Consider the following 22,427-nt stretch of genomic DNA (forward strand, 5'->3'; position numbering starts at 1 on the left):
ATGGAGCGGCCGACGGACTTCGTTCAGTCCGGGGAGCAGACACAGACACATATTTTTACATATATTACTGCTGCTCTGCTAACCAGTTTTTGCAGTCAATTAATGTTTCCAACTGTGGGCTGCTGTTCAGGAAATGAGATCTGGCCAGATAATGCAGATCAAATGCCCAATGAGGGATTCATATCTAGAAGTTGATGATCATGGCAATGGTCGCTACTAAGGCCCCAATAACTTTCCACACGTCCCTTCACCTCACGGTAATCCTGCCCTGGGAGGCACACCACATTGGTCAACCCCCCCCCCCCCCCCCGCTTTAAGTGACGTTTGCTAACATGTGACATAGGACTTTGAGAAATACTCAAAGCTGGTTTTCAAAAAACTAAATTGATTTATTGACATATCAAATACATAATTTGACAGACACAATTGAATATAAAGGAAAACAGATCAGTATATGTGTAAAATCTATTAAAAGATCTTATTGCTGTCAGTACATTTTCAACTTTAAACCACAAGGGTAATTCTGCTCTAGACTGCCCTGGTACAAACACACCAGTGTATTATACTGTATTAGTCAATGTATTAGTCAGTGTCCTGCACTGATTGCAAACAGTCACTCCTTGAAAACAAATAATCAATGGTGATGTCTATCAAAAGAAATGTACAGTTGCTCAAACTGTCTAATTTTCTAATTAGGATAGAAACACATAATTTATAATGCAGAATATGGGTGTGTGAGCCAAATGAATTGTATTCTTCTAATGAAAACAGACAAATGCTTTTCAACAGATATTGATGACCATTGTATGGTTCTATGAAATGCACAAAAATAACTCAGTGAAAAGAACATTTTTTTAAATGTGTGTAATATATGAGGTACTGATTGATCTCGCCTGAGGAACCTTAAAGAGCACCTTCAATAATCAAAGATGTACATGTTTCATTCATTCACATACAGTGAATTTATAGAAATAAACTGTGATTTTGAAATGTCAAGGGAGTAAACCATAGTGAGTCTAAATGCATATGAACTCATTAAGAGAGAATGGCAGAACAGCCAAAGAAATCCATCCCGATGCTGCGAGGGTAGCCTTCTAGCACCTTCAACGCTACAGGGTCAAATTTCCAATATTGCAGTCCACTCAGGAAATTGGCGTAACCTGTGAGAGGGTGAGAAAAGAGAGAAGGCCACAGTCAACTGTGGACTTTTACCTCCAACTAGGCAAGGGCAAAGGAAACTCATGTGAAAGTTCAAATGTATCCTTTTGGTGCCTAATCTCACCATAAAGGTCTTGAAATGCTGCATCTATTTGGCCGGGCACTCCTCCCCACTTGTGCATGCTGCGAGGATGAACATCAACTACTCGATTCATTTGGGGATTGAAGGGCCAGTAGGAAGCAGATTTGAAGATGTAGACTTTCTCAACACGGTCCTCGTCCCATTTCAAAGCTGCTTGGATATCTGTGACAGGAAGACCAAGCTGCCGCACTGAATCTGGTCCTGTGATCTTCTTCTCGGCATCAAACACCCAGTAGCTGTCACCTGTGGGGGTAGAAAGATATTAATGTCATAGACTACTATTTCTGCGGAGGGGGATTGTGTCCCTTTCGGTCTACTACAGTATAACTGATTCATATGAAATACCCATCAGTGTTCGGGTCTGTTTCACCTCTGACCAAACCCAGCTCTGCCGATGGATAATGTTGGGTGTGTTGCACCTGTAGCAGCATCTAGCAGTAATGTCATATATGATGACACAACTTAGAATACTCTTCAATATTTTATGTCTTCATTTCAAAGAGTTTCCAGTTAGAAAAGTAAGAACGATCTAAATGGGTTTTAAATCTGCACTTGAATGTTATCAGTCACTATCCATTTCCACTTATTCAGGGCCAGGTCACAGGCGCAGCAGGTTCGACAGGGTTTTCCAGACATACCACTCCCTGGCAACCTTACAAACTGTTCTCACAAGTTGGATGGAAGATGGCAGAGGCCAAGACCCACTGCCAATGTGTTTGATGTTGTATTGAGTTTTGATGACTCACAGCAACAACGCCTTACACCATATGCAATGCCCCCCACAGGACTCCAAATGCCTACACAACACAAGTAGACTGGATTGTTGATCTCCAGTAAACCCTCCAACGGATCTGCAAGGGCAACCTACCTGTTCCATGATATGAGCATTGCTCCTGCTGTACCCTGGATCAAACCTCCCTGGAGAGGCTTAGCAGTGTGATACCCCAATGATTGGAGCTCACTCTCCTAGTCCCTGGTCTGCTCTCCACAGGGATTATCCCCAACCACCATGTAACACCGAAGAGGTGTGTCAAATATGAGACTCCAACAATATCCAGAGCCTTCAGAGTCTTATCCACCCCTGAAGCCTTTCTGTGTTTGGACCTCCTCAGCGACAACTGGCAGACTCCCCAGCCCCTAAACTCTGCCTCATCCACAAATGACTTTGCTCTTTCCAAAGATATGAGTGAAGTAGTGTCTTGATGGCAGGAAGAACAAAACAAATGTACAACTAGTTTTCTAGATCAGTGCTATAATCTGTGTTTAACTATCAGTTCAGTTATTAACTGAATCCCCAAGTATCAAAACTCAATACTGTCACTACAAAACAGTTCATCACCGTGGATTTAAAAATAGAAAAAGTGCATCACCTCTTAGAGACAGAACAATTTACACTATTACATTTTACTCCTAATGTTTTCAGAATATTTCAAAGACCTATACATTCCGATTAAAAAAAGAAAATCTATACAGCAATTAACCTTTGATTTAAATTTGAAGTTAAATCTGAGCAATCCCATTATGACTGCATCTCATCTTCATTTAGTAGACTATATGCGTTTAAAATCTGATTTAAGATACAAATTCAGTCATTACCATATTTTTCACATTTGAATGAAACTTTTTCAACAGTGTCTGCAGAAATGCTGTTTTTTCAAGTTGGCTTCTGTATGACCAACCTTGGAAGAACCAGATGTTGCCCTTCGTGTCTTCATACGCAGCATCGATTTGGTCAGGAATGCCTCTCCAGTGACGTGAAGCCAAGGCTGGATAGCCAGCTTGAAGCTGCCCATCCCGGATACGCCAAACATAGCGAGACTTAAAGAAGAACAGCTCTCCCCTGATCATAGATACGGCATCAAAGTTCGTTCTGCACGCGTCAAACTGGGGGACAACAACACACATGGCAGAACCATTAGCCCAATATGCATATTGTAATATGCATATTCAACAGGAGACTGGTGAAATCTTGAAACCCAATGCATATATTTGCAGGCCATTGTGCCAATATTGCTTTTTATATAATGATTTTAGAGTTGTGTAATAATGGAGAACCACCATTTCAAAAGCTTGACGAACTTATAATTCTTCAGAGTGAGCGACAACTGGGATTTGCACTGGGTGATATTTGGTGCGAGTTCTGAATATCTGGCGTTGAGGAGGACATTTAAATAAACTGTGGCATAAAAATTAATTATTTGTTTCCATTCCCAGTGGCTCACCATTCCAATGTCAATCTCATTGGTCTCAGTGATGTCGGGCTGTGCACGCAGAGGGGGCCCATATAGATACTGGATGCCCCTCTTGTCATCCTCGCTGAGCTGCAGAGGGTAGGAGTCACTGTAGAAAGGACACATCACAGCATCAGGCTCCAGGGAGTGCTGCAGGCCAAGGACATGGCCAAACTCATGAGTGGCCACTTGTGCGAGATCAGTGCCTAAACATGACAGCAAAGCATAAGGGGACAGTGACACTAACGTAAGTAGTAGAATCGGTTTTTGAATCTAATGATGAACACAAATGATGAGTTTTTAAACTAAGTTGTTCAACGTTCATGTATTCACTCATTCAAAATGTACATCATTGAGGTTCACCCATTTGAAATAATTACAAAAAATGCAAATAGTTAATCAATTCAAACAATTGCATATTAAAGAATTATTATTACTCTGTGAGGATCAACCTCCTTTGTTATACAGAAACAACAGCGAGTGTCACAGGGATCACCAGTAATGACTCTATAAATAATGTTTGGGAGTCCCTTCAAAACCTTTATGAGCTGGTGTCCACATGAAGTAGACTGCTCTTATTTTTCTTGGTCGGGGGAAGTGTTTGATGGATCTGATAGAATATCTCAGATGTTTACTAGTGCCACCATTCTACATTTCTAATACTAATTATTGGAATTGATGCATTCCAAGTATTGTTCTTCGAATCTTTATTCTACTTATTATATTTCTTCCGCGCCTCCTTTCAACTCCTTCACACTTTCCGCTATTTAAACCGTTCAAATATTAAAATGTTCAGCTCATTCAGGAGAGGGGTGCTATTACTTTTCAGCTTTCTAGCTCTTATAGTTGAATTTATATTAATTAAAATCAGAAACTTTTTAAACATGGTTTTCAAAGGGAGTTTGTTTTCAAATTCTCTTAAACCTCTTCAACTTTCAACTTTTTCAGCTTCGCCAATCTTTCAGCTAGAGACACCATTTGAAATTCTTAACAAGTCTTAACAATTTTATTTAAAAAACAGCTTGTTGATATCTATTATACTTTTTTCATAATCACTAATTATGTTTCATTAGTTCTTGGGTTCGTTTCTGAATTTTACACGAGTGTGTATTGGGTTTTCTTAGAGTGAGGCAGAGTGGAGGCGTGTCAGGGTCCAGTAAAAAAAAAAAGCTTTTACGGCCACAATATATTAACGTTTTAGGCTTCATTTCTAGAAAAAAACAATGCCTTGCTTGTGCTGGTCGGACTCATAGAGTATGGAATCCCACAGTTATTTACTTTTTGTGTGAGGAGCCCAATAGTGAGCCAAAGTCTGTCCCGCGCCCCGTAGGCTTCAATCTAAATCTGTCGCCATTTTTTTTTTAAAAACCAGAAGGTATATGTTTTGTAAACTGCTATATGAGCAGTTTGAAAACACATAGAGACATGAAAGCTACACTCATGCGTTCGGTGGAGTATTGTGTCTCTTAAAATCACATTATTTTTTGGCTACCCCAAATAGTTTTGCTCCAGAAAGCATTTGTTTGAGGTGTGGATTCTCAGTAACTCACTGTCTACCCCTGTGAGCTCGTTACTGACTGCACCTGCTCCGTTGTCACGGCAACTAGCTGGGGCTCTGTCTGTGACTCACAGCTGATCCATATTTGCTGATTAGTGCAGCCTGACATGACCTCCTTCTCTCCACCTTCTCTCATCATTTCAAAACAACCCACCAAGGAGGGAAGTTTTTACTGTAATGTTTGATGAGGTCTATCAATTAATAGCTTCTTAGTTTGAATAACAAATATTCTGTCTCTCAACCCCTCCACCCACTCACCCAACGCCATCATTTCAAAATAAAAGCTGCAATGATTATCTGTAATTTAACCATGAAGCTTCGGATAAAGCTGTTTCGTTGAATACTTATTGCTCTTTCAAATAGTACTACAACCACTACTAATATTTCTAGTACTTCTAGTATTTCAACTGGTATTATTACTAAAATGACTTTTACTACTACTAATAGTACTAGTACTACTAGTATTTCAACCCCCATGAAGGGAATTCTTACTGTAATGTTTGATGAGGCCCATCAATTAATAACTTAGTTTTCTTAGCTTATGGCGACTGTGGGTGAGTGAGGAGTGCGGCCGTCCTCCAATCAGAGGGTTGGCGGTCTGATCCCAGGCCCGGCTAACCTGCATGTCAATGTGTCCTTGGGCAAGACACCTAACCCCAGCATTGCTCCTGTAACTGTGACTACAGTGTGTGAATGTTTACTGATGGACAGGTGCCACTGTGTATGGTAGCGCTTTGAGTGGTCAGGAGACTAGAAGAGTGCTGTACAAATCTATTTTACCAAGTCCATTTAGTTTGAATAACATTCTGTCTCCCAACCCCCCCACCCACCCAATTCCATTATTTCAAAATAAAAGCCTCAATGATTATCTGTACCTCAACCATAGGTACACCACAATTGCTTTCAAATACTAGTGAAACTAGTACTTACTCCTTCTAATGCTAGTACCACAATTACAACTATAACTAGTACTAAACCTTATATTACTACAAAAAATGTATTTTTTAATTCTCAGATTTTCCTATTTCTATTCTTTCAGCAATGTTTAGAAGTAATTTCAGCTTTTACTATTTCGGTATTTTCAAATTCATAGAAGCTTCTCCCATTCAGCTTTTCTCAATTCTGTATTTTCAGCATATTTAAAATTTATTTCAGCTTCTCCTATTTTTATTCTTTCGGCAATGTTTAGATTTCATTTCAGCTTTCTTCATTTCTGTATTATAAGCAATGTTTTGAAATTAATTTCAGCTTTTTGCATTCCAACGCATTTTCAGCAGGAAATGCATTTTCTAGTATTAGATAATAATGCCAACCATAACTGTGTATCTACTTTACTGAAGATAGCAATGATCATAACTGAAAAAAGGATCGTGCTTTATGCTTCCTTGTGGAATTCCAGCTTCTACTGTATAGCTTCGACTGAACTATTACTACATAAGAGTTTTTCATCAAATCATACAGTCACCCTTTAACTCCTATATTGTATAATTGTATTAAGAAACATGTTTCCAGAGCATGTCATTGGTCTTTTCTACATCAAAAGATACTGGACTCTATTTATTTGTTTAAACGTTTCTGATTACATTTTCTACACATAGTGCATAATGTTGGGTTCACACAATGGTGCTTCTTCCCTTTTTAAATTCACCTTGATCATTATTTAGCATTTCTTTTCATTCTAAATATCTATAAGCTTGCAATTGATGAACTTGAGTCCGAACAAATGATTGCCCTCAGCCATCTTGTGTCCTCCATCCACTCTAATGCAAACACTATTGGAAGCAGAAAGCATCTTGTCTGCCTCCCCTTCGGATGTTCACCGGAAGATTATCCCAATAACTCAAAGCCAACTGCGCTTTTTGCAATTCTAGAAGCATTTCACCCATTTCCAGCCGTGGTGCCACTGTTGGTGTTGTTTCAAAAGCCTCGGTGCATATTCTCATTGCGATATTGGATGTAGAGAGGATCTTGCTGCTGACCCATACAACACACACCTATCATAATGCTCATAATGATAATAATACTATTATTATTTATAGCGCTTTTCTTGGTACACAAAGACGATTTACAATGTAAATCTAAGTAATCTAATATAGATCTATTTAATCCACTGTCTATAGCTTTCAATGCTGTTTCCCACCAATCACCTCATTAAATGTATCACTTTCTTACATTTATCTTCAAATGATCAATCCATGTGATACTTTCCGTCAAACCACAATTTTTTAAAAATGGAGTGTTTTTTTTTAATTTCCAATTTGTAATTATATAGTTTTAGTTTTATATCACTACCTATTTGTTGTTGTTTTTGTCTTCTGTGCTGAAAATGTAAAACCCCATTTGTACGACCACTCTTGGTTTGGACTTTCTGAGGTGTAGGAACGTGGAGAACATAAAACAGGATCTCAAGTTATTTATATAAACATACTCACCTGTAATGTTCCCCACTGTCCAATTCTCATCATAGTCAAAGTGGACTTCGCCCTCTCTGTGTGTCCTGGGGAAGAAGGCGTGTGCGAGGATTCCTCCAGGACCATCAAACGGTAAGCTGTCGCCATGCCAGTATCTACACAAGCATTTTGTAAATGATATTATACACAAGCAATATTACATATAACACACTTGATGCTACATGTATGGGCTAAGCATGTTGAAGATTTCTCTAATTACGCTTCTTTCCGGGAGTTCTTTGTGCTTTCTTGCCTAGCAGGTCTCCGTGGATCATAGTTTCGTGCGGACCCCGGTTCTGACTCCTGGCATGGCTCTGCTGACACCTGCTGCTGCCATCATCATTACTTTAAATGTGATTCATATTACTGTCATCATAAACCAACATCTTTCTGCTCTCCCTCCCCACAGAAGCCTCTGTGGATGGTGGTTCTATCTGATGGAGGTTGTCCCTGTGGTGGTCCTGCCGTACACTTCTTCTGCTACTTGCAATTACTTGTATCATTTCTGTTAGAGAAATTGAATGTATTGTACATCTTTTACATTGTTGATTCTGTACACATGACATCCATTGCAGTCCGTCCATTCTCCTTAAGGTTTCTTCCCTTTTTTCCCCATTAAAGGGTTTTTTCATATTTTGGGGAGTTTTTCCTGTGCCGATGTGAGGGTTTCGGGACAGAGGGTGTTACATGTGTACAGACTGTAAAGCCCTCTGAGGCAAATTAGTAATTTGCGATTTTGGGCTATACAAAATAAAATGAATTTAATTGAATTGAATTGAATTGAAAATCCTGGTGGGAGAATGAAAACAAATAATGCCTTGTTGGTACTCCAAAAACACATTTATCAATTGGAATTGTGAGAATTTATATTTTAGTAGCTCACTAGTGAGTAGTTATTATCCAAAATGCATCACATTGATTTACAAATATGAATAATGAGTGTGGGGAACCCCTCCGTCGTTGCCACCACCATGTGTTTCTCACACTGCTCTGTCTGCTACGAATCCTCTATTTGGTATGACATAACGTCTAGGAAAAAATCTGCCAAATTAAGCTTCTTCATTTCATACAGGGATGATATATTTAACATGTTTTGTAACTGCTTATTTGATGAAAAATGTACTTTCTTGTTACTTGTTCTTCTGAGTTTGTATCTATGTGGAAATGCACTTATTGTACGTCGCCTTGGATAAAAGCGTCAGCTAAATGACATGTAATGTAATGTAATTTTTAATAAAAAATATTTGAACTATGAGTGCTCACAGTGGCAGCAAAAAGAAGATCCCTTAGAAAAAAAAGAAAAAAAATATATAGATGTATCTATATATACATCTATATATTTATTTTTGCATTTATATTTATAAAGAATTTAAAATATCAAATAAAAGACATTTTCTGAACATGGTTCTCTATTGGCACAAAAGATGTGTGCAGACATTCAGGAGGATTTGAACTACTCAAATCGCAATAGGAAATGACTAAATACGTGCACAACCAATGACATTTTAATGTGAATCAAAGAACCTTTTTCCAATCATATTTGCAGATGACAGATGGTTCAGATTAAAATAAGCAGCCTGTGAAGTCCCTTTACACTGACAGTTGCACCTCCAGTCATCCGTCCGTCAAACTTGTGATGTCAGCGGGTAACACCACCCTCATTGGACTCATTTATGATGGTCATGAGTCCGCCTACAGGTCCGAGACGTGGTGCAGATGGGACAACCTGGAGCTTAACGCTCAGACAGTGGAGCTGTTTGTGGATTTCATAAAGGACGCAGCCCCATCACTGTGTGTGATTTCTCCCGTTTGCTGGACTGCATCATCACCCAGGACCTCCATCAGCTACATCACGAAGAAGGCTCGTGGGAGCACACTGAAGTATTAACTAGATACCAAAATGACTCATCTGAGATGCTGACATGTAGCTGGAGGCGTGCTATTTGAAAACCTGTCAGACATTGTCATTGTAATCATTTCGGTTTGTAATCTGTTCTTGAGCTTGACATTGACCTTTTTGGTGATTAGTCTCCATTTTATAATGAATGAATGACATATGAAACCCCTTTCACTGTGTTTAACAATATGGTGTTTCAAATATGGAAAGCTGTATTGACACAACCATATGACTGCTCTGGTGACATTTCAATCATTATTTGAGATACATGTGATGAGGAGCTTTTGAGAAACCTAGATTTGAAGTATTTTCAGTTGTGGGAGGATCCCAAATGCAAGTGTGACATATTTAAATTCAACAATCGATTTTAAAAAACAACTCACCATTCATAATAGTACTCACAGTACTTTGAACCCATTCAAATAAAAAACCTGGTTGTGCTTTGTTCTGTAAAGGGAATCCTAAGCCTCCTCTGTGGTGACTATTTGAGTTTATGACTTAATTTCATTGTGAGAATATTATTTGGTTTGGAAGAATTGACTATGGTTTTGAAAAACTTTTGTTTGACTAATCCTGCCCTGAGCATTCATGAGTAATCATGAGATCACATACGCTTTGCTGCAAGTAGGAGTATGTGACTTCTGGTGCCCCTTTCTTACCTGTTGAAGTCGATAATAATGTCAGCTCCCTCAGTGGTGACCTCTTTGAAGGTCAAAGGAGTCACTGCACCCCACACTCCAAATGCCTCTTGGAGTATGTGCCGCACTTTGCCCTCACTCATCTGCCAGGGGAAACGGACAATCCTATTGGACAGACACACACACACACACATCAATATTTGCATCTTTTAAACGCGTATAGCCATCCTAAAAAATAACATCTAAAGACTAACAATGTTTCCTCTGTCGGTGCCCATGATGACATCACTGGTATAGGGGTACTGGTCATAGGGGTTGCACCACAGATGGCGGAGGAAGTGATTGGTTCCTCCCTTGGACCACCATTTGTGTTTTAGCAAATCACAGATTAGGATAAAAAAAAGTCAATGAAATACATTAAAGCTATGGAAGATGTCCCGCCCGAAGGTAGCATAGCAAACTAATGTCCTTACAAACAGAAAATGAGTGTTCCTTACTTGTATGTGAGGTCCATCTTCTCCCAGCGCCGTCCAAACAGAGCAAATCGCTTCCTGCGCTGCATTCGACTCAGACCTCCCCTCTTCTCCTTCAGGTTATGGTACAACAGGTCAACCTGCATCAAGGTGGAATGGTCTGGAACTCCACAGCGAGGACGCTGCCAGAACTTGGTGTCATTTTTGGATTCCGATGGAGACCTCAGATGGTAGTCTTTGTTTAGCATGTCCTGTTCATGTGTCCCCCTGTTGCTGCGAGGCCATACCTTCAAACAAAGGGACGTCCATGAAGGTCATCATACAGGAACAGGCTCTAGCTATGATTCATTTTTAGGGCTGTCAATAGATTTTTTTCAAATAACTAATAGTAGCAGCTATCTTAGCATGGCAGCTAGCTTAGCATAGCAGTGCTTTGTGTTCCATTTGACACTCATCCCCCTTCTGTTTGACAGGTCGAGTGACTCCTTTTCTGGTACCGGGCCGGGAGTAAACCGGAAGTTAACAAACATACGTTAACTACATCAAAATATTTTGTTGCATTAATTCGGCCACATTAATTGCATAGATGAATGCGTTTATGTTGACAGCCCTATTGATTATACATTTCATTTGCCAACTGATTATTGCGATGTCCATTTTTATGCTGACGGTACTATCTTGCATGCCGCGTGGATTTACTAAAGACTTTGGGATTTGCGCTGTGCTGGGTGGCTGCCACAATCCTGCCTCCCCACACAGGGGAGTCTGTAACTTGCTGAAACACTTTGGTTCTGTTTTGCTGATGTGACAATTGAAGTCAACAAGGTCAGCTGTCCCATTAGCCTATGATTGGTACAGTAGTGCTTCAAAGTTGCTGAGTAGCCCCTTAAGGACAACAAGCTGGACCAGTAGACACTGCTGTGGAGACGATGGAAATTAGTGGGTGAGAACTGTCACTGTCAGTCTTGTGTGGCTATCGCTAGTCTTCTTTTTGAGTCCTACGATCGGATTCACTAGTTGTTTGTATATTGAGGAGCTTTATGCACCAAAAAGGACATTTTTAAATCAAGGGATTCTATATTCAATATATATTCAATATGTAGCAATGAGAACTTAAAATGTACATTCACAGAAACTAATCCCTGGAGAAGGAAACGGGCATAGACAAAAGAATGAAGCAGAGCGTATCCAGAGCGCTGCATGCCCCTCATTCCTCTCTCGTCCTCTTTCACCCACGCTGAGCAAACGTCTGCATGACGTAGAATCTGTCTCCTGAAAGAGAGCTCATTTAGTGATAAGAAATGGGATGACCTAATTAACCTTTCCAACTCAAAGCTCAGGAGAACAATGGGCATAGTAGCAGCAGGAAAACCCTGGTTTTATGTTATGACTGTTATGGATCATAAGAGTACTTAAATTGAAATATATTTGTTGCTCAATTTGTATTTCTAGCAACTCAACTATAACAAAGGCAGAGTTGGATTTGCTATAATTAGGTCTGTAAACTATATCAATTTTTTTGTTTACTTGTGGGTGATTTTCTTTCTGAAAAAGAGCTTTAAATGTCTTTCGTGTTTTTTGACTAAACCTGAAAAGGAAATAGACTGTGTTTAAGTTGTAGGAATATTTCCGTGCTTCAGAACCACCTTAGATACATGCAGCGTGCATCTTCTTGTGTGAGGCAAGAACATTAAAATACTGTTTTTGAAAGGCTGACGTCAACAAATATGTATTAAAGGAGTGTATTTTATGCTCTTGAGTCAATGTTTAAGTTGCTATTTGCATAGGACACAATTCAACAGATTAAAAAAACACTGTAGACTCTTTTTTTTACAAATGCTACTGATTCCATCAGAATATTGGAATCAGTATTTTGGTTATACATCATAAACTGCTTAGAGCTAGTTTTAAATTGACTCCAATATCTTTGTGTGAAAAACTCTCTTTCAAAAAACTTTATTTATTTTTTATTTATTTAAGTTTCAACATCCAAGATTACAACTACCTTGGCCCAATATTCTGTTTTAATGAGTAAACTGGAATGCAGCACATGTACCCTCCGTTAACACTGTTTAGCTCGGTGCTGCTGACTGACAGGTTGGATTTACAGTAGAATACGGGTCTGATGAAGTGAGTTAGTCCAAATGTTTTAGGGTTGTTTAATGCTCTCAGTTGTGACAAATTGTAAGCTCTCTCGAACTCTCACCCTCACTGATACATGCAGTGTGTGTGGTAGTGATGTCAATACCTGTTGAGTACTGAAAAATGTCATGCATCAGCAAAAACAGTCCAGTTGCATGGGAAGACAACTAGTCGGTTCATCCTCAGCAAATATGAATGCAAAAAGGCTTCTGCAGTCAATCTGTTGAGCAGGACTGAGACATCCATCTGGTAAATCTGGGTGGCGCGCATTGTCCATGAGGAATGGACAATTTGTTTAGGATCTGTGTCTCTGCCACTGACATTGGGGAATCCAGCTCAGCTACAGAAATAGCTCTCATTACCAGCCTGTCCAACGTCCCGCTTCTTTATTCTGCTTCATCAGGACACCACAAAAAGCAGAGCAGAACGCTGGCACCGACCCAACCGTACAACATCCAAGTTTCCTCTAATGAGAGCTGCTGCTGCCATGATTGGCTGTTTGGTAACCTTGGTATGTGTCATATATATGGTCAATTTAAAGATAGTTATCTTGATTTATGAATTAGTTTGGATTACAACACACTTGAGAGCAGCAGCAGGGGAAATAGCAGTGTTTATTAGGGAGCTCTTTATTTATATTTTCAATGATTATTTTGTATGAAGCAATGAAAGGCAAAAGAGGGATACACCCCTCATTCACACAGTCATCATAGAACTTGGATATGTGGCATGACTTAGACTTGTACTTGAAATCCCAAACGGCTGAAAACTACATTGCTCTGCAGAAGAACCATTGAACCATTAATTACTTTAAAACATGTCATACAGTGCCTTGCATAAGCATTCACCCCCCTGGACGTTTCTACATGTTGTCATGGCATAACCACAGATTCAAATGTATTTCATTGGGTCACCGATGACACACTGGGGTTATTTTTGCATGGACAACAGAAGTGATTGCTTGACTAAAGTCATGGCAATTTCCAACAGCCTGCATGGCTGGAATCTGGCTGGACGTGGAATTGACCCAGGCTGACAGAACATCACACATGTGTGGGCAAGAAGCGACTTTCATAATGTAGAAACACAAAGTCAAATGCTATTAAAACAAAGCTGTCTGGTATGCTGGGGGAATCCTGGAGATAGAGCTAACCTGTCCCCACAGGACCCTGGATTCCTTGAAACCCCGCCGCAAATTGACATGGTAAGCTTAAACCCAAAGTAAGTGGTGAGCCCATCTTTACAGTGGAGCGTTGCTTAATAGGTGGCATTGGTTACATCTGTTACAAACAGGGAAATACAATGTGTGCATGCAGGTATGAACACGCACAAGATGGAAAAAATGTCCCCCACACACAGACACAAGTGTATTCTGAAAACCTCAGCAAAGCTTAATCACACACAGTAAGCAGATTCCCGGAAAGTCCGTGTTCAGTCAGGTCAGGTCGTCTGCCGTGTTCTACAGGGAGTGTGTCATGAAATGTTTTCAAGGAGGAAGGCTGACCTGACATTATTAACTTGCAATTGTAAAAAACTGAGCAAAATCTGATATGACTACCTAAGTCATCACACTACAATTGAGATAAGATCTACTCCCACAGACAGGCACATACAAAAAAGGCTTAATATGTCAAAAAGAAGTCGGTAGCATTCTCTGTTGGATGCCAAGTGGAGATAAAAAGGCTTTGGTGTGAACAGAGATGACAGACTGATCTCTCACTCGACCTCTTCTCCATTCAACCTTTCAGTCCTGATACCTGAGCTTCAATACTGCTGTTTCATTGATAGACTGTATGCTTAGCGCTTTGTAAGGGACTGACTTCTTTCTTTTGAGGATTAACTTAAATTATGCCTTTTAAAGTAGATATGACAAATCAAAGCTTTACTGAATGGTTGTTACAGTAATACAGTGTATCGTCTTTAAATGAAGAGGTTTGTCTGTAAACTACCTGACGACCAACGAGATGACCTGTAGCTGGCCAGAGGAGGAGACTCTGCTGAGCTCCTATCCTCCCTCCTCTTCCTCCCTCCTCTTCCCTCCTCTTGCTCCCTCCCCTCGCTCTCATCGCAGGGCCAAACTCAGCATAAAGCCCCCCGGGTCCATCCGCGGTCCCCGCTGGAGTGAGCTAAAGGAGTTTCTGGCATGATCTTATCTGGATGCCTGACAGGCATTTAGATCTCGATTAGAACTAGAAAGAAATACAAAATCTTCTTGCTGATACTGAGACTAATATCCAGTTATCACAGTAACCTTAAGATTAAATGATCTTTTATCTCGACTACACCCGTAAAGTTTGCAAGATGAAATAAACACAATGATGACAATCAGGACTGTGCTCATTGAAGACTTGTTTCATGGTGTGGTGCCAGCTGGTAAAGTGGACGCACCATTTACCGGGTTCCAATCTCTAAAGCTTGGCTACACGACCCTTCCTGTCAGTAATTAAAGGCCAAATGGACCACATGTAATCTAATAAAACGGGGAAAAAGGCTTTTATGTGGGGGCCTTCATGTTTTCAGGGTTTCTCTGCATTTTAGGAAAGTTGGCCAACACAATCAAGGATTATATAATACCAAGCTGTGTTGTGGGGTTAGGGTTAGTGTGTTGTTGTGGTCCTCTCTGGCTCAGCCCGATGAGCAGCAATCTGCTCTGCTGTTCGCCTGAGTCAGCAAACAGCACAGTTTTAGAACAATGACATAACACGCACAATGTCTCATCTTTACTTCAAAGGGAAGTTTAGATTGCAAAGCGAAACTTCCTTTCCATCAGTATCAGTATCTTGTCCTCATACAGGACACGGGTTAAAAAGGATTTCAGATATTGCATGTAGGGGGCAGCTTATGTTGGAGAACAAAGGAGGTTACAACAACAGGCCTCTGAACGCTGTCAGGGAGTTAAAGTGACAGTGAGTTTACACAACTTCACTTTGCTCCATTTTGAACCACTTATGGCTTAATGAGAAATATGTTTTGCTGACTTTGGTGACAGTAAATTACATGATAAAGCTTAATTGGTGTGTATTGAACGCCATCTCTCTTGTCACACACACACACACACACACACACACACACGCACGCACACACTCTGCATCCTCTCGTGTGCCTGCCTGCCCAGCAGTGAGTGATCTCTTCACATGAATAAAGTCATACTCTGTCTCACTGCGTAATGCTCAAGTGTCCGTGTTGGACTCACCTGTGGCTGCCTGGACCTCCTGGTTGGCCGGCCGCTGACCGGAAGAGAATGCACACAGAGAAAAAGGTGCAAAGGCAAGATCCCGCAAAACACGACGGACGCAGTCCGCATCTTGTTCTCTCACGGGGTCAATATGCGGAGTAACGGTGCGAACGGGGGTGTCTTTGTCCTCCCCTAACGGCACTGCGCACTACACACGGAATTTAACCCCATCCACTCCACGCGCAGGAGGATGGATGGAGCGCAGAGAAGGAGGAGGTTATAGGAAGGAATTTATTTTATTGTTCTATTTTGTTAGTATTAATACTACTATATTGAAACTACTTTCGTTCCTATCATTGTCTTTGCTAACTCATTTATTTTTTATTATTTTTTTTCTCCACAAACTGTTCACTAATATGTATGTCTCCTCTCTGCAACGTCCCACACATTGTATATATTACCCACAGTCGCAGATGGTCGCAAATTAAGCAACCCTTATCACAAATGGATTTGGATCGTCCGTAATAAATCTTCTTTGTGTGCACGTGGAGCCTAAATGACCCCTGCTAGGAACCTCCAATGAACCTTATTCTCACCGCTTGTGTATTCCATCTTCGGGAAGATGACGGAAAAGTTGTGAGGAAAAGATGGAGGAATCAGGAATCAGCAATCAGGAAACTTTTATTACCAAAATATGTCAGACATACAAGGAATTTGACTTGGCGCATAACAGCAGAAAAGTTTATGCAACATTGCTGTGCATTAAAATGCAGATTTTCATTGTTAAAACAGCTTACAAAATTATTTAACTAGTCTATACAATAAAATAACCAATATAAGTCAACAAACCTACAGACAAATAAATGCACCTCGAGCTACTTAGAGATCAGTGCGGGTCGATAGGGGGCGCTTTTGCATTTGCCCTGCACAGCAATCGCAGTATAGAGTATCAAGTTCAATGTAGATAATGCCACTGTAATGATTCCTTCAAAATAAAAGTTTAAAGAAATAGCCACTCGCCTTTTCGTTAAGATTAAAAAAGAGAATTTGGATAAAATACCTAAAATATTGCTTTGACATAGCCTTTTTGACTTAATTTTATCATTGTTTATTCATAGAGGACAGTTTCGTCGTTAAAGCGTTTTATTTTGAAGGTTTCCACAGGATGTGATTCACAATGTGAATGTCCACTTTACACCATTGGTTAAAGTTGAACATGAAGGAACAGTGAAGAAGAAGAGGAACTTGCTAGCCGGCTAACTATTTTAGCGCCTTCACAATGGCGCCTTTAGACCTTGATAATTACGTTGAAATAGCGAGACACTGCAAATACCTTCCGGAAAATGATCTAAAGGTGAGTTTAAGAAGCTCAAGTAAAAGTAGTCTAATGTTTGATTTCAGTGGACACAAACTACGATATTTGTTCCTCAAAAGTCGCTAATAAAGTAACTGCTATTACTTGACGTTAGTTGTTACTCTGACGTAGAGAGGCTTGTTATCTGTTTGCCTCTTTAACCAGCCGCCCCGAGGGAAGCGACCTCCGACTAACAAAGTCCGATGAATGTCTGGACAGGCTTTTCTAGAAGACGCTGTAGCCGTCAGCGCTTTAAGCTAACGCTAGCTACTAGCGCTAGCTAAATACGGGAAGCACGGCAGCAGGTCTCCTCCCAAGGCTGCATCAGCAGCTAGGTGTATCCTCACCATAGATACTCCGGAGTACACTAAAGCCTGCTTCTAATGGCTCCTTCATCCTCCTCACAGAGCTCAATGTGAGGTGTTGCTCTCCTGTAATCTGGTCCTTTGCATGCTATCCTTCACATTACAGTGTCGCATAGCCGGAACTATAATGGATGTGCCATTTTCTGCATTACTGTATATAAGGAAGAGAAGTGATCTTACCTTAGCTAGTTCCCTTCAATATCTGCATCATGTAGTCTCCTCTCGTCGGCTTGTTTTCTTCTCCGTGTCTCTCTGATTCTAATTCATTCCTGTGTATACATTATAAAATCAACACCGGCTTACACAATACAATGCAGTTGTAGAAACATAAAACAAAAACAGTACTGACCTTTTTTAAGTTCGCATCAGAAGCAATGTAAAAAAACAATGATACAAAATCATTTGAACAGATTTAAAATGGCATTATAACATCTTTACAAATTCAACATTAAGAAAACAAAAACCATCAACTTTGACTACATTTGACCACGAGCAACATGTAAATGCAGGTCAGTTCCCTACAGATTACACAGCCAGCCAGTACATCAGCTCTGTTGTTGCACACTGAGCAGTCTCATCCTAAATATAAGGCTGGTTTGAGATGAGAGAAGCCTGCACAGAATCGATCGATCTATCGATTCACAAGGCATGCTCTTTATTTCTGTGCCTGACCTAATCCAGACTGGCTCTGACCTCTTGAACATGTTAGCATGGATACGTTTCTAGAGGCATTATAAGAGATGGCTTTCCATCTGGTCTGAGCAAAGGGCTGATAGGCTCTTCGTCATGACGTTAAACACCAGGTTTTTGTGTTTAATAGTTATATTTACCTCTACAATGTTATTAGTCACTTGTTCAATGAAAGTTTAATCTGTAAAAATATTGTGTATTTGCTAAAAATGCAATTTAAAGCAGATGTTATGAGCAGCAAAGTATGTTACAAGGCTGACTTAAAAGATTAATTAAGTATAATGTAAGGTAATCGCATCTCTACATATATATATTATTACAAATAAATCCACACGTGGTTGACAAACTACAAGTAGCCTACAGATCGTATAAAAAAAGATTGAATTATTGTTTAACCTGAACAACAACAACTGTTTTACAGTAGTTTCTTTTCATTACCCCCTGGCGCTACTGACTCATCTGGTCCTCTGCTGAGGTGTAGATCATCTTGAGTTGCTCTGATTGTTGATGTCCTCGGCACAGAGGCTAAGAAGCTCCCAAACCATGTTGTCTCCTTAATTTGCTGTCATTCTCAGTTGCTGAATGTCAGCTGCTAATTGCTGCATTTTAAATCCCCCCCGGTATTTGGGATAAGGCTCAGAACTATAGTCCTCAAACAGAGGTCAGTGGGCTAGACGTCATGATGAGGACTGGTCCACTTCTTCTATCCGGTCTGTGGCTGGGATTCACAGAGCTGCTCTTCATCAATGACCCTGGTGACTTTCAGGCAAACGGGTCTGTGTTGTTCTTCCAAAAAGAGGGGAATAGGAAGCTGTCATTTTTTAATGCGTTGTTGTAAAAAAATAGTATAGAAAATAACGTGGTTGTCATCTGGATTGTCAAACTTTTTTTTTTTTTTAAATAGGAAAGCTACATTTGATCTGTTTTTCTTTCCTCCCAAGAGCTGCTCCCCTTTGTTATGTAACTAGGGATGACTCCGCCCCCCCATACCGACTGCCAAATGTGATTAGTACTAAATACCTTGATTATCAAATGAGTTGTGCAGAAATTCTTTGTTTACCTCCATTCATGTCCGCAGCAGATAACGTTGGCTATGGCGTTGGTAGCTATGGCGACGGGCTAATCAATGAAACATAATCACTTAGTTAAGTGGTTATCCACCACTACATTTTGAGGATCTTGGAGCTTCCTCTGGATGATCTGGCTGAGGCTGTAACTAACGATTGTCATGTTTTACTTTTTCAGAGATTATGTGATTACGTATGTGATTTACTGCTGGAAGAATCAAATGTTCAGCCTGTCTCTACTCCAGTTACTGTTTGTGGAGATATTCATGGTCAGGTAGGCCCAATTGGTTTCTTCTTCTCTTCCAAGAATGATTTTATTATTATTACTAAATCATAACCAATAACCTTATTGAAATGTTATTAGATACATCATTTTGGACCGATAAAGTATGGTGATTCATCGCCAGTTTTTTTAAGAATTTAGGTGCAAAACGTTTTGGTTTTCTGTGTATTACAATATTTCAATTATATTTTAATCATGATAAAGTTATTTTATTGCATTATCTCCCATCCCCAGTGAATTTGTTGTTCTAATGCTAATACTTCTGTGACTTTTCGGTTTTTCCCCCTAATAAGCAAGAATACATTTTCTTTAATTTTCTAGTTTTATGATCTTTGTGAGCTCTTCAGAACTGGAGGCCAAGTTCCAGACACAAATTACATTTTCATGGTAAGTGAGATTTACCCAACATAATAAAACAGTTGATTCTGCACTGAAATTGAACACTATACCTTTGTAAGATACTAACTTTTTTATTTATATAATTTTTACATGACATTCCCCCTGTTGAACCAAATATTTTGTGGTCTACCTCGGCTCCAAACACAGAAGCTTTTAGCATCGTCTCCTAATTCAATGACCCCAGTAGTTTACATTACTGACATGTGAACGCAGCATGCAGTTACTAAGTTCATGAGCTCATAGCGGCACTCCATGCAGGTCATCGTCTGCCGTCACAGATTCAATGAAGGGAAAACACATGAATGAGTAGTTGGCATTTTCTTGTAGTGAAAATGCCAATGGCACCGATGACTTCTCGCCTCAACTTCCACAATAAGTTGTTCCTCTTGTATTGTGGCCTTTTCAAATAAGTAAGAATTCATTAATAAGAGGGCGTCCAACCAGAGATTCAGTTGCAGCGCCCATATTTACATAAGAATGGAAATACTGCCCTCTTAGTAATATATGTAACTTGTTGCAATTTAGTTTTTTTACTGTCACTTCAGATCTGAATTGTGATGCACTGAATAATTTGCACCTCTATTGTGTAAATGTAATCTTCTCACTAAACAATTAAGTCACAATGGAACATCTTTGTATTTGGGTCTATATTCATATAGATAAGCCAACATTAATGACCTGATTTCCTACATGGAGCCTCTTTGACGCCCTTTTCCCTCTCTAGGGTGACTTCGTAGACAGAGGATATTATAGCTTGGAGACATTTACACATCTGCTGGCTTTAAAAGCAAAGTGGCCTGATCGCATCACACTTCTACGTGGAAACCACGAGAGCAGACAAATAACGCAAGTGTACGGCTTTTATGGTAAGTGCACATGCGTCACTCTTTTCATACATGCACATTTTTTATCTCTTTACCAGCTCATTGAGCCATGTTTCCATGTCTGTTGCTTATTTTTAGATGAGTGCCAAACAAAATATGGAAATGCAAATGCCTGGCGGTATTGCACCAAAGTGTTCGACATGCTGACTGTTGCAGCCGTAAGTCTACTCGTGGTTCTTTCCCTTTGGTAACATCACAAACTCTCTTTGAACATAGCGCAAACATGTTAGCAACATGGATCAATTCTGTCCTACAGCAAGTTAGAGATCACAAAAGGTTTTGCATCAGCCAAGTAAATCCTACTGATAAACAAAAGTGGAGCTGTCCTTTTTTGCTTTCTTTCTTGCTTAACATAGCTCATGTTTCGTTAAAAAAAACAAATCACATCTTCACTCATTTTAAGCCTTACTTACAGTTAAACTTTCATCATTTTACAGTTTTAGCAGGGTTCCAATCTGAGAGTGACCGTGGAGTGCTTTCTCACACTCAGAACTTGATCAACATTATGATTTAGGTCATACTGACTGATTTTCAGAACTTCCAATTATTAAAAACCTTCTCTCATGTCTCAACAGTTGATAGATGAGCAGGTCCTGTGTGTCCATGGTGGTCTTTCACCTGACATCAAGACGTTGGACCAGATCCGCACCATCGAACGCAACCAGGAGATCCCCCACAAGGGGGCCTTCTGTGACCTTGTGTGGTCTGATCCAGAAGATGTGGACACCTGGGCGATCAGTCCGCGAGGTGCAGGCTGGTTGTTTGGCTCCAAGGTTACCAATGAGGTATGTCGTCTCAACATTTAAAACCAATCAATGGAAAATTGTACCTTTTCGATTGAAAATAATATTCCTATTTTGTCACAGTTTGTGCACATCAACAATCTGAAGCTAATCTGCCGCGCACATCAGCTGGTTCACGAAGGCTACAAGTTTATGTTTGATGAGAAGCTGGTGACCGTGTGGTCGGCGCCCAACTACTGCTACCGCTGTGGAAACATTGCGTCCATCATGGTCTTCAAAGACGTCAACAGACGAGAGCCCAAGCTGTTCCGTGCCGTGCCCGACTCCGAGCGTGTCATACCTCCGCGAACTACTACCCCCTACTTCCTCTAAAGACAAGAGCTAGACCTCTCAACTCTCAAGCTTCAAAAACTTAATCACACGTTTTAAGAAGTTAATGGAAGTAACGGCCCTTTCATGTCTACGGCATATTGAGCAGTGATGGGTTCCTTCTAAGGCTACAGTCTGTTTGCACCACACTGTATTTAAGAAAAACCTTCTGCAATGAGAAGATACCTTTTTAAGTTTCCTCTTATTTTATTGATAAAATGTGTAATGGTTAGATTTTGATGTTTTATGTATCCCGATGAAGCAAATAAAGCATTTAAATTGGTGCTAACCGCCAATAATACATGTTAAAATAGTGATATAGATCTATCTATGTGTGTATGTGTGTGTGTGTGTGTATATATATATAATATAGAATTGTAGCTTTTTTGTCTCATGATTACCTTTTAAA

The 22,427-nt window shown here is 40.0% G+C and overlaps 2 protein-coding genes across 2 annotated transcripts; one reads left to right on the forward strand and one right to left on the reverse strand.

Annotated features, from left to right (window-relative positions):
- Positions 1–443: 443 nt before the first annotated feature.
- Positions 444–16,084, reverse strand: LOC119226914 (stromelysin-3-like). Its single transcript, XM_037485300.2, has 8 exons — positions 15,883–16,084; positions 10,572–10,834; positions 10,096–10,239; positions 7,522–7,655; positions 3,523–3,737; positions 2,980–3,184; positions 1,283–1,543; positions 444–1,160 (listed from the first exon to the last, which is right to left on the reverse strand). Exons 1-8 carry the CDS (start codon positions 15,991–15,993, stop codon positions 1,036–1,038), a joined length of 1,458 nt encoding a protein of 485 aa, XP_037341197.1. The 5' UTR covers positions 15,994–16,084; the 3' UTR covers positions 444–1,035.
- A 976-nt stretch (positions 16,085–17,060) lies between these two features.
- Positions 17,061–22,302, forward strand: LOC119226915 (serine/threonine-protein phosphatase 6 catalytic subunit). Its single transcript, XM_037485301.2, has 7 exons — positions 17,061–17,218; positions 19,519–19,614; positions 19,945–20,010; positions 20,747–20,888; positions 20,985–21,064; positions 21,482–21,691; positions 21,773–22,302. The coding sequence occupies exons 1-7, from the start codon at positions 17,144–17,146 to the stop codon at positions 22,019–22,021; spliced, it is 918 nt and encodes a 305-aa protein (XP_037341198.1). The 5' UTR covers positions 17,061–17,143; the 3' UTR covers positions 22,022–22,302.
- The last annotated feature ends 125 nt before the right edge of the window (positions 22,303–22,427 follow it).

This window comes from Pungitius pungitius, chromosome 18 (assembly GCF_949316345.1).
Source record: "Pungitius pungitius chromosome 18, fPunPun2.1, whole genome shotgun sequence".
NCBI classification, from domain to species: domain Eukaryota; kingdom Metazoa; phylum Chordata; class Actinopteri; order Perciformes; family Gasterosteidae; genus Pungitius; species Pungitius pungitius.

Coding starts and splice junctions, on each gene's coding strand:
- LOC119226914 (XM_037485300.2), bottom strand. CDS start 15,993: ATGCGGACTGCGTCCGTCGTGTTTTGCGGGATCTTGCCTTTGCACCTT. Junction 10,240..10,571: donor AAGATGGACCTCACATACAA/GTAAGGAACACT, acceptor TCTGTCCAATAG/GATTGTCCGTTTCCCCTGGC. Junction 3,185..3,522: donor ATGAGATTGACATTGGAATG/GTGAGCCACTGG, acceptor GTTGTCCCCCAG/TTTGACGCGTGCAGAACGAA.
- LOC119226915 (XM_037485301.2), top strand. CDS start 17,144: ATGGCGCCTTTAGACCTTGATAATTACGTTGAAATAGCGAGACACTGC. Junction 17,219..19,518: donor TTCCGGAAAATGATCTAAAG/GTGAGTTTAAGA, acceptor TTACTTTTTCAG/AGATTATGTGATTACGTATG. Junction 21,692..21,772: donor GCTCCAAGGTTACCAATGAG/GTATGTCGTCTC, acceptor ATTTTGTCACAG/TTTGTGCACATCAACAATCT.